Raw genomic sequence first — 16,605 nt, 5'->3', positions numbered from 1 at the left:
TCTGAGGTCACTAGCTTACACTACAGTCTGCTTTCTAAGGCTTCCCAACTGCCACGGGATGGAGCCTCTGAATGGTACTTGCAACAGTGACCACACAATCCTGAGAGGGAGCAGATGTCACCACTGCTTCTACCCAGTGTGATAGTGTGTGTATGCATCACTGCCCTCTCTTGGCTGGACTCAAACCTGCTCCACTGTGTCCTGGCCCCTAGAATGCTTTTGGTCCAGATTCTCCTTTCAGAAAGGAGCTGAGTTTTATTTCCCACTGTCGCCTAGCTGTTTTGAGTAGCCACAACACATGCAGCGTGGCATCTTCCCAGCGGGCAATGGATTTGGTACCAGTATGGAACCCTTCCCCCAGGATTCTGCCCCAGGGCATGAGGAGTTCATTGAAACAGGATTAAAAGAGGCTGTTGCTGCAGCTCTGAGACCCCTCCTGGCCCCCATTTCACCCAGACCAGAGTCTGTATCGGAGCCCTTCAACTCATCCTCTGCCTCTCCCACTGGATGCTCACAGATCCTGCTGGGGACACTGGACCATGATGGGGCAGTATTGTGAAAATTTAACTCGTAATCCCTGCCCCATCCTCCTCCCAAACCTCATATTTGATCCTAAGCAGAGCCCTGCAATAGCCAGGCTGCTCCTTAGCCCAAGGAGACCCGCCCAGTGTGTTACCAGAGCGCCCGGCTCTGTGCTGTCCAATATGTCCATGCCACATGTCAAAGGGTCCATCCGTTTTTTCTCTGGTCTGTTTTACTACTTAGCCCTAGTGTTCTGGCCCATTAGCACAATCCAAGGGCCTTGCTCCAGGCACCAGCACACACAGGAGAGAACGCAGGAGAATTCACCAAAGGGCTCCTTAGAAGTTGCAACACAATCAAAGTAACAAACGTGCTGACACAAAGCTAACGTGAACCAAGGAATTCATCCTTATCTGGTGTGTGAGACAGCAAGAGCAAGCGAGTCTGAAGCATGGGTGACCCAATGCAAAAAAACAAAAAAAGGGAGAGGGAGTGTCATCTAGTGATTAAGGCACAGGGCTAGGAATCCACACTCTGCTCTGCCACTGCCTTCCTTGGGCACGTCTCAGGACCGCTATGTGCCTCAGTTTCCCCATCGGTGGCATGGGGAAAATGCCCCCACCCCTAACAGAGGGCACTGGGAGCGTTCATTAATCGCTGGGTATGAAGAATGGTGAGGTTCTCAGGTGGAAGGTACAAAGGAACTGCCCAGAACGTCTGTGCAGGTCTCCAGTTCCGCCTTTGATTAGCCATTTCCCGTCCGTGCCTCTGCAGGTCCTTCTCCCTGCTGGCCCAACACGCACCATGTGTACTTGTCTCTCTGCAACCACCGCGAGCTCCCAGGGGGGAGAGAACTAATGGAATCAGCCACTCCAGACTCCTGTAAAATATGGGAACCTCAGACATGTCCCGACCGGGGGGTGGGGGGGAAGCAGTCCTGACCTCTGGCTCGAGTCACTAACCCCAGCCAGCTCCCAGCCAGCATGAGGCCTCTTGTTCTCAGTGGCACTGGGGCAGGAGCCGTAAGCACCATCTGGCCACGCCGGGTCCCCCTGACATTGGTGGGGTGGTGGGGAATCTGGGGCTGCAGTTCTGGCAGCATTGCCTGAACCAGCAACCCAGGATCCCCGCATCTCCAGGGGGCCTGCTCAGCGGCTCTGCTCCCTGCAGGGTTCTGGGCCCGGCTTGGCAGGGCAGGCTGAGCTTGGGGTTCTGCTGGGGAGGAGGAGATCAAGGTCTGGGAAAGGGCAACTGACTCAGCTCTTCTGGAATAGGCAGGCTCTGGTTTCAGGGTGGAGCTGCTGGCAGCACGTCATACATTTGAATTCACCTGCCTTACTCCCAACTTAGCTCCTCCTGGCATTGCACACGGCGGGGGCCCATTGTGCCTGTTTGTTCTGTGATAAACTCCGACTCAGGCTGGAGCTGGGGAAGGGGCCTGCATCGTCCTCGTCTGGCTGCAGGGAGGTAGATCGGGGGGGGCAGCCTGCAGGGCCCCTTCCAGTGGAAAAGGAAGTTGCCAGGTCCCAAGCTTTGGCACAACCCCCAGATCATTGATCAGCTGCCTTTGGGGGCCCTCTGCCATTCTCCACGGTGCAAGGTAAGGGAGCCCACCTCTCCCCTTTGTCTCAGGGCTGGCGGGGTGGGGAGGGCAGGGGAGTAGGAAGGCAGGCATTGCCAATCCAGGGCTGCATCTAACCCAGTACCTTGGCTCCAACAGTGGCCAGGACCAGACGCCTGAGTGAAGCCAGCAGGAGGTAGTGAGGAGATAACCACCTGCAGAGGTAGCTTCTTCCTGACCTCCTCATAGCTCTGAGGCCAGAGAGTTCGCAGCCCTTGCAGAATGCCATGTCCTCTCTCCTGCAGCTGAGGCGGCCCTCGTTCTCAGTAGAAATGCCCAGTCCTCTTTGGGAGTGCCCAGCTCCAGCCTCAGTGGGATCCTGTGGCCTGGAGTTCCACAGGATCAGCACTATGTGCTTGGCTTGTTAAGGGTCTCAAGCCAGTTGAATAGAATATGCCCCATAAAACGCTTGATAAGTTTGCCTTTCTTCCACTTTCCTGAGGCACTTTCAGAGCAGTCCTGTGGCTGCTGGGGAGCGGGGTGGAGGGGAGCAGGGCTGTACGGAGTGGGAGGGGCCCGGGGCTGGAGTCAACTGTCCCTGAGGAAGTAGCTAAGCCCCCCTTTCCCCTCTTTCCCCCCAGAGGCAGCCTGGCTCCATTCTCTGGGTCCCTGCCAGGTCAGAGTGGCCGGTGGTGGCCAAGTGATGGCGCTGCTCACCCACCTGCTGGCGTGCATCTTCGGGATGGGCTCCTGGGCAGCCCTCAACGGCCTGTGGGTGGAGCTGCCCCTGCTGGTGACCGAGCTGCCTGAGCAGTGGTACCTGCCCTCCTACATCACCATCATCATCCAGCTGGCCAACGTGGGGCCGCTGCTGGTAACCCTGCTGCACAGGTTCAAGCCCGGCCTGCTGAGCGAAGTGGCCGTCATCTATGGCGTGGTGATTGTGGGAGCCCTGGCCTGCCTGCTCCTGGCCTTCCTGTGGGGTTTTACCTCCCCCGTTGCTGGGGAGCCCCACAGCACGGCCTTCTTTGGCCTCGCCTTCTGCCTGGCGCTGGTGGACTGCACCTCATCAGTCACCTTCCTACCCTTCATGGCATGGCTGCAGCCCCGCTATATCACCACCTTCTTCATGGGGGAAGGGCTCAGTGGGTTCCTCCCAGCCCTCATTGCCCTGGCCCAGGGCGCCGGCATCGCCAAGTGCGTCAACGTCACCTGGGTCGCCAACATAACAGCGGGCAACAACACCTCCGAGGGCAGCCAGTTCCAAATGGAGACCCAATATCTCCCAGCCAACTTCACCACCCTGGTCTTCTTCCTCCTCCTGGCCGCCATGATGGTCGCCTGCTTGGTAGCCTTCTTTTTCCTCACCAAGCTGCCCAAGGCGTGGGAGCTGTCGAGACAAAACTTGTGTCCTAGTAACATCACCCTCCACTCACTTCAGGAAAACCCTGGGGATGGGCCCAGGCTATTTGGGGGAGGAGACTCCCCAAGGGGAGGAAAGCCAGCTGGCTCCGACAAGGGATCCCATCATACAGACCCAGAGGTTACCTACTCTCTGGCCAAGTTTGCCTTCATCTACCTCCTTGTTGCCTGGGTGAACTCCCTAACCAACGGGATCCTGCCATCCGTGCAAGCCTATTCCTGCTTGCCCTATGGCAACATGGCCTACCACCTCTCTGCAACCCTGAGCTCCATGGCTAACCCGCTCGCCTGCACCATTGCCATGTTTCTGCCCAGCAGGTAGGTGCACCCACAATGCCCTAGAGCAGCACAAACAGCCCCTGAGTTACAACTCCCCAAGTGAGCCGGGTTGGGCGACACCCGAACCCACAGGGGCTCCTCACCCATCCAGACTGTTCAGCAGCCCCTCTTGGACATTGAATGCCCCCGTCGGGAATCAGGGCCGCTGAGACAAGCCCACGCCAGCCACAAAGCAGCTGCATACATAGGGACCATTGGCCAGGAGGGGCAGTTATGGGAGTCTAGAGTTAGGCTCCTGAGTTTGTATCTAGGCATCCGTAAGTGCCTTGATTTCCCCCCGGGTTTGCTCAGCACTTTGGCAAGTCAGAGCGTGGATTTAGGAGAGAGCCGAATGCTAGGCCGCCAGGTTTGGAAATCGGGGTCGTTCCTGGGGACGAATGGCTCTCCCAGCTCCACTCACTGTCCCAGACGCAGGTCTGGGGTTTCCAGGTCTCCAGGGGAGTGAAACACAAACCGACACAAACTCAGTTCCTGTGGTTCACTCCCTTGGCAACCGGGGAATATTACAGACACATTCCCCTGCCCTGGGCCATGCCCTGTAGTCTCCAGTTCTGAGCTGTCCTCTTGCTAAGCCCAGGGGAGGGGTGGGGATCGCAGACCCAAAGGGCAGCTGGCTCTGGCTGGGAAGCCCTTGCTGACCCTGGTACCTGTGTGAGCTGCAGGTCACAGCCCAGTCTGCAAAGCAGCAGAGGTATTTCCTGCTTCAGGAAAGACCCCCCCCCCCACATAGAAATATCAGGGGAGTTTGTTTGTCCCCTTAACCCTTTGCTCTCCTGCCTGCAGGTCCTCGGAGTTGCCCAGATGCCGGACAGGCAGACCGAGGCAGTTCTCAGTCTCCATGCGGCGGGCGGGACTCGTCCGTGTCTGGGCCCAACAAGTGCTGGGAGCTGTGACTCCAGCAGACTTTGCAGGGCAGGGTGGGCTGAGCAGGGGCAGCTGTGCGGATGCCCGGCTGGGAGTCACTCTTTGTGTGTCTCACACAGGTCTCTGACCCTGCTAGGGGCGCTCTCCGTGGCCGGGACAGGATTTGGGGCCTATAACATGGCCATGGCTGTCATGAGCCCGTGCCCCCTCCTGCAGCACATGGCTTGGGGGCAAGCTATCATTGTAAGTAGCTGGCGCTGAAGTCTCCCCCCACCCCCGGTCTCTGGAAGGTCTTTGCTACCCTCCCTTCTGTTTCGGCTCCAGGATCCCGCACCAGTGCCCTCCCCTTCTCCCCCTCTCAGCCTGTCCCCACTCCCAGCCCCCATCCCTCTCCAAACGCTGCTGCCAGGAATCTGCGACCCAACCCGGGGATTCTCTTTCTGTTCTGACAGGTCATCTCCTGGGTGTTCTTCACGGGGAGCCTCAGTTACGTGAAGGTGATGACCGGGGTGATCCTGCGGAGCCAGAGCCACAGCGCCCTCGTGTGGTATGGGGCAGTAGAGCAGCTGGGGTCTCTGACGGGGGCCCTCATCATGTTCCCCCTGGTGAACGTCTACAGCTTCTTCAAATCTGCTGACTATTGCAGCCTGCAGTGTCCAGCGTGAGCCTGGGCCAGGGAGGTGCTCTGGGGAGGAGCTGTGGCAAGTGACTTGCTGGCCAAGAACACCATGGACTCCAGTGACTTCCAGACTGGGAAGAAAACACCTCCGCCCCGATCTCGTGAGCTTGATGGATGTCCATGCTGCAGCCCATATTCTCCAAACACTGCATGCCAAAGCACACCCCAACCAGTCATGCAAACAGTGCTGGCTCCAGGGCCAACGCCCACTGTGCTTTGGCTGCACAAGGACAATGGACCCACACAGCTGAACAGACGCCACAGCTGCCCCTCAAGCCCCTCCCTGACAGGCTAGGGGAGGGGTGGTTTCTCTTGGGAAGTTTAAAGCAAAACGGGTCAGTACAGGTGATCTGGGAGGAAGCATCTAGCTCTCAGCTCTGCCTAGTGCATGGACAGATAGTACTCAAGGGGTCTCTTGTGCATGGAGGGGTCCCTCTACAAAACACAGTGTATCCATCTCCATCCAGCGCTGCCAGCAGGATCTGAATGGAGCATTCCCCACATCTCGCTGACCCAGGGCATCAGTTCAGGTGCTGTACCCCGGGTAACCCAGTCTGTGTGCTTTTTGGGAGGCAAGTGACTCTTTCCTTGTTCCAGCTCCGCTCAAGCCTGACATTTGTTTGCTCACATTGACTCCGTTCCATGCCCTGGGTCTGTGTCACCTGCCTTGATAAAGCAGCTGGAGTCAACTTTTATTTTTCCCTATTGAGTTAGATGGATCACTTCTGTCTTCTTTCTCTTCCCATCTCCTCCTGTCCCAGTTCCCTTTCATTTGAAATTTTACTGAGTTGTTTCCATTCTATAGTTCTGAGACACTCATAACATTCCTGCTGGAGTTTAGGGAACTATAGAAATCATAGAAACATAGGGCTGGAGAGGAGCTCAAGAGGTCATCTAGACCAGGCCCCTGGGCTGAGACAGGACCAAGTAAACCTAGACCATCCCTGACAGATGTTTGTCCCACCTCCTCTTAAAACCCTCCAATGATGGAGATTCCACAACCTCCCTTGGAAGCCTATTCCATAATTAAACTACCCTTAGAGTTGGAAAGTTTTCCCAATATCTAACCTAAATCTCCCTGCCTGCAGACTAAGCCCATTTCTTCTTGTCCTACCTTCAGTGGACATGGAGAACACCTGGTCACCGTCCTCTTTATACTGGCCTTTAACAGGTTTGAAAACTGTTCTCAGGTCACCCTCAGCCATCTTTTCTCAAGACTAAACCTGCCCAGTTTTATTAACTTTTCCTCACAGGTCAGGTTTTCTAAACCTTTGGTCATTTTTTTTTGCTCTCCTCTGAACACTCTCCAGTTTGTCCACATCTCTCCCAAAGTGCAGTCCCCAAAACTGGGCACAGGACTCCAGCTGAGACCTCCCCAGCAGCAAGTAGAGCAGGACAATGACCTCCTGTGTCTTACATGTGACATGCCTGCTGATATACCCCAGAGCGGCATTAGCTTTGCCCTTTTGCACAACTGCAGTACAGTGCTGACTCATTCAATCTGTGAGTGACTGGAACCCCCGGCTCCTTTTCAGCAATACGACCACCTTGCTGGTTATTCCCTGGCTGTTACTTTGTAGTTGTGCATTTGATTTTTCCTTCCTATGTGTAGTACTTTGCACTTGTCTTTATTGAATTTCATCTTGTTGATTTCAGACCAATTCTCCAATTTGTCACAGTCATTGTGATTTCTAATCCTGTCCTCCAAAGAGCTAGCAACCCCTCCCATCTTGGTGTCATCTGCACATTTTACAAGCATGCTCACCACTGTATTATCCAAGTTGTTCATGAAAATATTGAATAGCACCAGAACCCCGCGGGACCCCATTAAATATGTCCCCCCCATACCCAGTTTGACAGTAGACCACTGATAACTACTCTTTGAGTATGATCTTGCAACCAGTTTTGTACCCATTTTATAGTAATTTCATCTAGACCACATTTCCCTAGTTTACTTAAGAGAATGTCATGTGGGACTGTGTCAAATGCCTTACTAAAATCAAGATATCTCATGTCTACAAGCTTCCCCCATCCACTAGGCCAGCAACCCAGTCAAAAAAGGAAATTAGGTTGGTTTGGCATGATTTGTCCTTGAAAAATCCATGTTGGCTATTCCTTACGACCCTGTTATCCTCTAGGTACTTACACATGGATTGTTTAATAATTTGGTCCAGTATCTTTCCAGGTATCAAATGAAATGTGTCTCTTTTGCAAAAGAGGTGTCAAAGTGGGAACCATTTCCTCAAACTGGTCAGATAAATTGAGATCGGGAACCAGATCAGACCACGATCTGTGCAATTCTCTGCAATTCCCACCTTATGGGGAAACAACAGTGAAATTCGGAGCTCGGAATCTTTAATTTGCAAGATTATTGGCACAGACAGACACTGTGTGCTGCCCCCTCGGGGTCAGGCCGGTCTCTGCTAGGACTTAAAGAACATACGCATGTCCCAAAGCAGCCCAATCAATTCCATCTCCTCTTTGAACACATCCATCGGAGAGCCACAACGGAGGGGAAGACTCCAGACTGCCACAGGCTGGGAGCTGTTCAGAGCTGTGTTGCTAGCTAAGCTGAGCCAGGATGGGCAAGTACCCGCATAGAGATCTCTCATCCAAAAGCCTAAGTGATGCTAGTGGTATTCCTCTGTAAATCCCATTCAGAGTAAGGAATGCTTAGGGTTAATGGATGGCATGATGTGGATGGTACCAGCTGCAGATGAGATGGAAAAGCCAGGCCTTGACCCCCTGTAGCCACTGAAAAGCACAATGTATTTGCCAACCCTGGCATTCTGGCCAGATTCCTACCTGGGTGTCATTCCTACCTAAACTCCCCTCTCGTTTCAATGGGATATATTATTCTTCTTCACTTCCTGTCCTGAACTCTTGCGTAGTGTTGTTGGTATTGTTATTTCCCACCCCAGACGTGGCTGCATTTCTCTGGCATCATTTGTAATTCTGTGGAGTGCCTTAAATTTGTGAAAGGTGCTGTCTAGACCAGTACCCCCCGCCCCCCGGTCACTCCACTCCCCTGAGTCGCACTGCATCTGCTAGGTTAAAAAATAGCTTCAGCCGGTTCTGCCATGGCCACGTTGTATGGGATAATCCAGCCCTGTCAGGAACTGCATCCCACAAACTTCCCTGTGCAAAGGACAAGGTGACTGATACACAGAGCAGCCCTGTGCCAGTCATGCCAGGCACTTGCAAGAATCCTGTAGGTTTGTGAGCATAAGGGAAAGGCCTTTCTGACTCTGAATAGGACATGGGCTTTGCATACAGCGCTCCGCTGTGGATCTTCACCCCAACTGGGACAACCTCGGTACGCACAGCGCAGCTTGTTCCACCAGGCGTCACTGCAGCCCTAGAGAGCAGAGAGAGAAGGCAGAGGTGGGCTGGTCAGGCCTAATGCTGGTTGTCCCGGCTACAACGCTGGGCACAGAGGTCAAGCAGCGAGTAGGTCTGCAGGAGAATAAATGGCCATTGCCACCTTGGGCTGGGGGCTGGCTGGATTTGCAGCTAAGTTGGGCCAGGCCCAGTCAATTCTTGCATGGGACACTGCTAAGGAAAGTGATATTGAGTCCCAGATGATCCAAAGCCCTGGTCTGTGTGTTCAGAGGGCCCAGAAATGAGCCTGGGGTCCTGGTCATTCAAGAGCTCACCCGAGCCCAGTGCCCTGGCTCCGGTAACGGCAGGTCTTTGCCTTTTGAATGGCGTATATTTGGAACTCTTCCCGTCCTGTCCCAAACACTGTTGCTGGGAGATCCTACTCAGAGCTGGCTGCATTTTAGCCCCCAAAGAAGCGGCCCCTTACAGCTCCCATTGTGAAGGGCACCTCCGGGAGCAGTTCTTCTGGGAGCGAGGTAAAGGCCAGGGGCCTGACAGAACTGCAAATGAGGGGTGCCCCGATAGCACTGTGCTGGTGGACGGGAGAGGAGAGCCAAGCTCAGGGGCTTAATTAATCACGTCTCCCCCGATCCACGAACCTTCCTTGTAGCTCATATTCAAGAGGCCAGAAAACAGTCAGCTGTGACTGCAAGGGAAGGGGCACTTAACCCCTCTGGTCCTGCTGTCGGAGCACGTGGGGGCCGAGCGCTGGCAGCAAGCCCTGCCCCCGTGCCCCTGCCGTGCTGGGTTCTGTGAGAGCCTGTGCCCAGCGGCTCAGCCCCTGGAACCCATCCTTCCTCAGTCAGCTAGAGGATGCACACGTTAATTCTTTCATGGTTGATCAGCAGCATCTTCAGTCCTCCGGGAATGAGGTGCGGAGGGGCAACCCTTCCCCTCCCCCAACACGGGCAGCCTCGCCCCGGCGTGCAGCTGTTCTACCGCCGACTCCCCCACCCCCCTGATGGTGCACGGATGCCCTGCTCCTTGGAAAGGGGGAGAGGGAGCCAGACAATGGTGGAGGGAGCCCCGTCCCCCCCTGCAGTTAATCACAATTAGGGAGCGGGGTGTCAGCTGCATTGCTCAGATCATCAATCACGGGGAGGGGAGGGAAGTTGGCAGAAGCAGCAGCCCCAGCAAAGGGAGACACAGGGTGACCCAGTTACCATAGGAGCAGTGCAGCAGCCAGGAGATTGCTGCTCACAGGATCGGGGGCGGGGGGGAGACGGAAGGGCCCCCACCTTGCCATACTGTTGCACCAGCCTCTAATGAGCCTGGGCTTGGAGGCAGCTGGGGGAGGGGGGGTCAGCAAGTGTTCCTCCCCTACCGGGATGTACTGGCAGAGAAATCCTGCTGCGATGCCCCCAAACACAGGCAGTGGCTGTGCACCCCCTGAACCCCCTGCCTGTGTGCAGCTGTCTGCTCTTTTGGCTAGGTGTGGCTGTGCCCCTTGGCCAGCAGGCCCCTGGCGGGGGCCATGAAGTGCTACTGCTGTACAAACGCTCAGAACGAATTGGAGACTAGGGCCCCGCGCCAGCCGCTTCCCCGGCAGCACACAATTCCCTTCTAGCAAAAAGCTGGCGCCGGCTGTGCAGGCGGGTTTGCTGGATGCCCGGAGCACACACCCAGCGGCGTCCCAGTGAGCAGGGCTGCCTAGAGAGGCCAGCAGCCTCCCTTCCCAAGGCTGGGGAGCAGAGAGCATCTCACCAGCCGCTCCCGCCTGGGTGGCAGGCCCTTCTCCCTGATAGCCACCAGGGGGCAGTCGAAATCTGTGGTCAGTGGTGCCTTGGGGGGGCACCTGTCCAGGTGCCCCCCCAGCCTCCGGGGGCATATTGCACAGGTTGCTAAAGGCAGTAGGGGAGTTGGGTGTTTCAATGTGGGCGTGGGGAGTCCCAGTCTTTACAATATGGGACAGATGGACGCCTCTGGTGGAAGGAAGGGGAGTCCCGCCTCTGTCACATCCCCCCTTGACACCCCTGCCCCAGTGCGGCGCTTTCCCCATATCCCGCTATAGCTTCGCACCCCATGTGTGAGGGATCCCCTGTCGTTTGCCTCTGGCATGGAGGGTACAAACAACATCCACTGCACCTCCCGGGTTGTGGGGGGGGAACTCATTCCTTCTACACCTCCCGCTACCAGGGGGTGCCTTGCTCCCCTCCCCCAACTGGGGGCTTCTTGGCTAATTAACTCAGAGCTAATAAGCCATCGACTCAGCCTCCTTTGTGCCCCTGTGGCGGGCGGCATTGAGATGCAAAACGCCCAGGGCCGGGGCCTCCCCGCAGCTCCCTGCTCTGTTCCACAGCTCCCAGGCTGCAGCTGGCCAGAAAGGGCCGGCACCACCTGGACATCCCAGTTTCGAGGCAGAGATCCCCCTGCGGCCTCGAGCAGCGAGGGAGCCGCCTGGCTGCTCGCCCATCTGCTCGCAGGCTGGCGCCCGCCCCTCAGCCTGCTCCAGCCGGAGAGCGTGCGGGGCAGGAGGGGGAGCTGGCTGCATTCTCACATGCACCCCTGAGGGCCGACGTGTCCCCCCCCCACAGAGCAGGCCCAGGGTGGCCTCGCGCACCGAGCCTGAACATGGGGAGCAACTCCAGCCGCTTCCCCGGCGTCAGGCCGGTCGTGCTGCGGGGGCGGATGGGGCCTGGGGCTCAGAAATCCCAGCCGGCAAGGGATGGGGCCAGAGGAAACAGCCCTGAGCACCGGGAGCTCCATGCCAAGGAAGAAAGGGTCTGATCCCCAGGGAGCCATGTGCAGAGGTTGGGGGGTAACGCTCTGGTGTGGGGGTACCTGGGCAAGCCTCCCCTGGGGACACTTTGCTCAACCAGGCCCTTTGGTGCAACCTGCTCCCTTGCAATGGCAGAGCGCCCACCCTTGGAGCTGGCCTGGGCAGCGCGGCTGGCGGGGATGGGCAGGCAGCTGGGCTGGACTCCCCAGAGGAAGGGAACCTCCCTGCCTTACAAGGCTCACCTGGCTGGGCATGGGATGGGGGGGGCAACATCCTGGGCTGCAGTAAAGCGCTGCGGGGTTCCTGGCGTTTTGATCCTGCAGCATGTTTTTCCAAAGCTGCTGATTGACGTGGAGCGCAAAGCCCAGTGCCTGGGCGTGAGCCCCTATACCCCCACCATAGGCATGAGCCCTGTACCCCCACCCCGGGCCTGAGGTCTTGTACCCCCACCCTGGGCGTGAGGCCTTGTACCCCCACCCCAGGCATGAGCCCTGTGCCCCCACCCCAAGTGTGCCTTCTGCCCTGCCATAAAGCCCCAGCCCGACCCCTCGTTCCCTCTTCCAGCTCCAAAGCTCTGCAGTGCACCTGGTTCTACGTAGGCCAGCCCAGAGGATGGTCTCAGATGCCCAAGACACGTGTGAAATCCAGGCTTGGGATCCCTGCCTGCCGTTACCGCACCTAATGTAATTCTGGGGTGACTCCACTGGCTTCAGTGTGCGTGTGTGTACGGGTGCACACACACTCACATCCAGCATGCGGGCACTAACCTGCAGTCTGGGGAGACACTACAAACCAGACTCGGCTCTGTCGCACCGGGGCAGGCAGCGGGTCCCTGGTGTCACGAAGAGCAGAATGAGGCCTGGGGTCTGCACTGCACAGGAGCTGTTACAGGCGACCGATGAGCATCAGGCGACTGATCCAGCGATGGATGGACCAACTGCTCTGCAGCTGAGCCGCTCGTCCCACGCGCTACAGCGTGACTCCAGGTGACGGCCCTGCCGCTGCGGAGCCGGTCTTTGAAGCAAGTTTGGCTTGTTGCTCTAAACAGCCAGCACGCTGGACTGACCTGACTAATGAGATGGGTCAGCTGCTGGGATGTGATGGTTCCAGCAGCTTCAGGCACGTGTTGGTGCCTGGTGGAAGTGGAGGGCGGTTGTCTGCCGTGTGCACAGTCCTGTAACACCCTGTGTGCTCGAGAGGTACCTTGGTGGCACAAGGAGCGCGGAACAATGTGTTCTAAGCACAGGGAGGCAGAGCGCTTGTACCCTTTACACCCTTTTCACATCAGCTACAGGGCCACGCTCGCATTGCGGAGCCGTGTTAGGCTTTCGCACTCACATTGCTGGCACATCTCTTGCATGCACCTCTAAGCACAAGGCCCCAGCCAACTGGTCTGATCATCCCCAGGGTACAGAGGGGGAAACTGAGGCTCGGAGAGGCCTATGGTCACATGAGTCAGTGGCAGAGATGAGAATAGAACCCAGGTCCCCAGCCACATCCTAAGCTCCCACCCTTTGCTACACACACACACACACACAACTGTACGTTTGCTCTAAGCTCCACATTAGAACTCAATGCCATATGTTCAAGGACCCCAGGCCCTGCATTACAGAGGAACTGCCCTTGGGGCAGAAATGCAGGGCTGGTGCTAGGGTCCCGCCCTGCCCTTAGCCATGAGGTGTGCAGCCGTAGAGGGAAGCTCTGCCCAGGCTGCTGAGACTTCGGCTTACGGCACTGGGTTTGCCAAGCAAGGTGCCAGGATCGGCTGTCACCCTGCGGCACAAGAGGCTGGTGCTCACACACCGTGCAGGCTGGGAGGCAGCGAGTGCACCGTGCCAGTGCTGGGCCACCTGGCATTGCAATTGCTCCTCAGCAGCGGAGAAACACAGCGTGTGCCCCGGGGGGCGCATCAGGCAGAAGGGAAGGACGGCTGGGGGGCAACCTCAGGGACAGAAGGGTGGGGGGACCTGGCTGGATGTGGCCTGCAGGTCACATGGTCCAGGAGACAGCTGTGGCTCAGTCCAGGGCTCTGGATTTGGTTGGAAAAGTCTGACAGAGAATTGTAGGAATCAAGGCTGAGCAGCCAGGAGACGTGAGCCAGTCCGCCATTCACCAGGGTTTTTACACTTCAGGGGGTGGAGCGGGTCCATGCCAGGCTGGGACAAACAGGGAGCTCACTGCCCAGAACTCTCCGGGGGCTGGAGACTAAGCCCAGCTCCTGTACACGCGGGAGGGAAGGTTGCAGGCCCAGTGCTGACCCCTGCGAGGGACCAGTGTCCCCCACTCCACACTGGAGTCTCCTGCCACCCTCTGTGCCTGTTGGGCATGGGACTAGCTCTGACCCTTTGCCTGTCCACAGTGCGTCAGGGCACCAAGCCGGCTATTTACAGGGTGTTCAGCTAGAGGAGGATACGGCAGGCAGAGGAGGGCAGGATCTCTATCTCGCACAGAGATCTGGAGCCCCTGGGGCAGCCATGCCGAGGCAGTTACTGCAGCTGCGGGCAAAGCACTTCTACTGTCCAGTCACTGCAGTGCCAGCCTCCATGTGGCAGTGCCCAAGCAGCGCCAGCCAGGACTCCACCGCTGCAAGTTTCCTCATGGCAGTGCCCTGCCAGACCCTGGCTGTCTCACAAGCAGCCTGAAATCTCCGGGCCAAGCGGTGCCTGCAGAAGGTGCCTTCACAAAAGGTATCTTGGCCCATTCCTTGCCTGGCCCCTGGCACCTGAATGATCCACAGCGCAAGCACCAAGGTGGGTTTGGTGGGTGCAGGTTACTCCTCTGCTGACTGACTCGGGTGCAGACTCAGGCTGTGGGAGAGGGCTCCTGGAGAGACGACGAGTTTTGGATAGAAAAGGAAACTCCCATAGGCTTGGCTGGTCTGGTCTCTCAGGCCTTGTCCACACACACAAGCAGCCTGGGGATCGTTTCTATTGCCAAAACCCAGCCCAGTGTGTGTGTCCATTGCTGCTCCTGCTCTGGGGTAACCCGCCCCGGGTCCCTACAGCGCTGGGCTCTATTGGTGAGTGTGCGGCAGTGCGGGCCGGCCGAGCTGATCACTTCCGAGCCCTGCCCGTGCCTGAAGCTAGTGCCGGTAGCTTAGTGGTTTGAGCATTGGCCTGCTAAACCTAGGGTTGTGAGTTCAATCCTTGAGGGGGCCATTTAGAGAACTGGGGCAAAAAAAAAAATTGAGGATTGTGCCTGCTTTGAGTAGGGAGTTGGACTAGATGATCTCCTGAGGTCCCTTCCAACTCTGATATTCTATGATTCCTAGGTGCCAGTGCTGCCCAGCGACCCCTCCCTCAGAGTGGCTATGCTGGCTGGTGCATCAGACTCAGGCAATGGGACAGGAGCCAGCTCTGCCACAGACTCGCAAGGGGGCCTTGGGCAAGTCACTTCCCTTCACGTGCCTCAGTTTCCTCCACTATGAATTGGGGGTGAAGGTTCCAAGTTCACAGGGGCATTAGGAGACTGAATGCATGAATCTCTGTGAAGCAGTTGGAGGCAGAATGGCTGGGCCTTACCACAATCATCCGAGGCGTTAGCAGAGAGGCACAAATGCATGCTCGGCTCCAGCTTGTGCCGGGTGACACAGTCCAGGCCACTCCTAGGCCTCAATGATCTCACAGGAGTAATGGGGCCAAGGCAGCCAGCACCCCTCCTGCAGCTGTTTGCCAGAGCCCTCTGCTGCAGTCCCTCCTCTGGGCCTGGTGCTACCCGCTCGCAGGGGCAAGCCCCTCTCACTCCCAGATGGGTAGCAGCCCCAGGCCACAGCGAGAGCTAAAGGGGCCACATAACGGCTGAGGGCCCAATGCAGTCCCTGGCGGCTTGGCTGGGCTTCCCTCTCTGGGACAGATAAATCCTGTGGCTTGATATAGATTCAGCCTTCCACATGGAAAGAAAGAATCCCCACCACACACACACACACACACACACACACACACACACACGGCGCCACCCCCGCACACACCACCAACCCTTCCCAGACACTTTCCCCCTCCACACTTTCACACACACCCTTCCCCAGGGGGCATCAGGCAGCTCAGCCTTTGTCCTGGCTCTTTGTCTCACAATCTGTTTCTCCTCCAGGAGATGAGCTGCTAGGCCCTGACAGTCTGTTGTTTTACCTTAAAGACACAGGCTACAGGCGGCCGGGGAGGGGCGGGGGGGGCTTCAGCTGTTCCCATGCTGCCTGTGGGAAGGGGGCAGAGAGGGGCTAATTTCCCTGGAACACCTCGCAGAGCGCCGGGGCAGAGCCCGGGCACTCTCCGCTGGCCGGGCATGGGGGCTGCTGGCTCTGCAGACCGGGAGGAACAAGGAGGGAGCTCATGGCTGCAGCATGCTCTGCAAACCCACCCTCCAGTTCCTAAAGGCTCCCTGGCTTCGCTCCAGCCAACCCCTCAGGCCTCGTCCCTAATCCCTCACCTTCCCACTCCTTGTCACCCAAGGCTGCCCCCTCTGCGCCTCTCCAAGCAGCTTCCCCATTGCCGGCGCAGAGCCTTCTCCTCTGCAGCCCCAGCCCTCTCACACAGCCGCCCCGTGTTTCATTATCCCGGTGCCCACGTGAAACCTCAGCCCCTTCACCTCTCTCCCAGGGAGCGAGGGGGGGGATACAGCCAGACCCCCTCGTGCCCTGAGGGACAGGGAGCGAGGGGGGGCATACAGCCAGACCCCCTCGTGCCCTGAGGGACAGGGAGCGAGGGGGGGCATACAGCCAGACCCCCTCGTGCCCTGAGAGACAGGGACCGAGGGGGGGCATACAGCCAGACCCCCTCATGCCCTGAGGGACAGGGAGCGAGGGGCGGGGATACAGCCAGACCCCTCGTGCCCTGAGGGGCAGGGAGTGTGGGGGCTGCTCCTAGGGCTGGCACACGGCTGGCAAGGTAAGGAGACTGCAGTTTGCTCAGGCAACCAACAGCAGCAGAGCATATACGGTCCCCACTCCCACTCCATCACAGCCCCGCTCAGTGGGCGTTTTGCCCGACTTACCTTGAAGGACTGAGGCATTGGCCTGGTCTCAGAAAGTCCACCCCACCCCGAGCCCCAGCAGCTCTGTCCAGACGGGGTGCAGGGGTGTGAGGGGCTTGGTGCACCAAGAGGTGGTGTCACCTCTCTCTGCCC

The 16,605-nt window shown here is 57.7% G+C and overlaps 1 protein-coding gene across 1 annotated transcript; it reads left to right on the top strand.

Annotated features, from left to right (window-relative positions):
• The first annotated feature begins 1,915 nt into the window (after positions 1-1,915).
• SLC52A3 (solute carrier family 52 member 3) lies at positions 1,916-7,042 on the top strand. Its single transcript, XM_038369980.2, has 4 exons — positions 1,916-2,122; positions 2,725-3,823; positions 4,828-4,951; positions 5,161-7,042. The coding sequence occupies exons 2-4, from the start codon at positions 2,787-2,789 to the stop codon at positions 5,371-5,373; spliced, it is 1,374 nt and encodes a 457-aa protein (XP_038225908.1). The 5' UTR covers positions 1,916-2,122; positions 2,725-2,786; the 3' UTR covers positions 5,374-7,042.
• Positions 7,043-16,605: the final 9,563 nt, after the last annotated feature.

The sequence above is a fragment of the Dermochelys coriacea genome, chromosome 13 (genome assembly GCF_009764565.3).
Source record: "Dermochelys coriacea isolate rDerCor1 chromosome 13, rDerCor1.pri.v4, whole genome shotgun sequence".
In the NCBI taxonomy this organism is placed as follows: domain Eukaryota; kingdom Metazoa; phylum Chordata; order Testudines; family Dermochelyidae; genus Dermochelys; species Dermochelys coriacea.
Note: the sequence above shows the minus strand (reverse complement) of the source record. Positions and strands in the feature narration are given on the sequence as shown.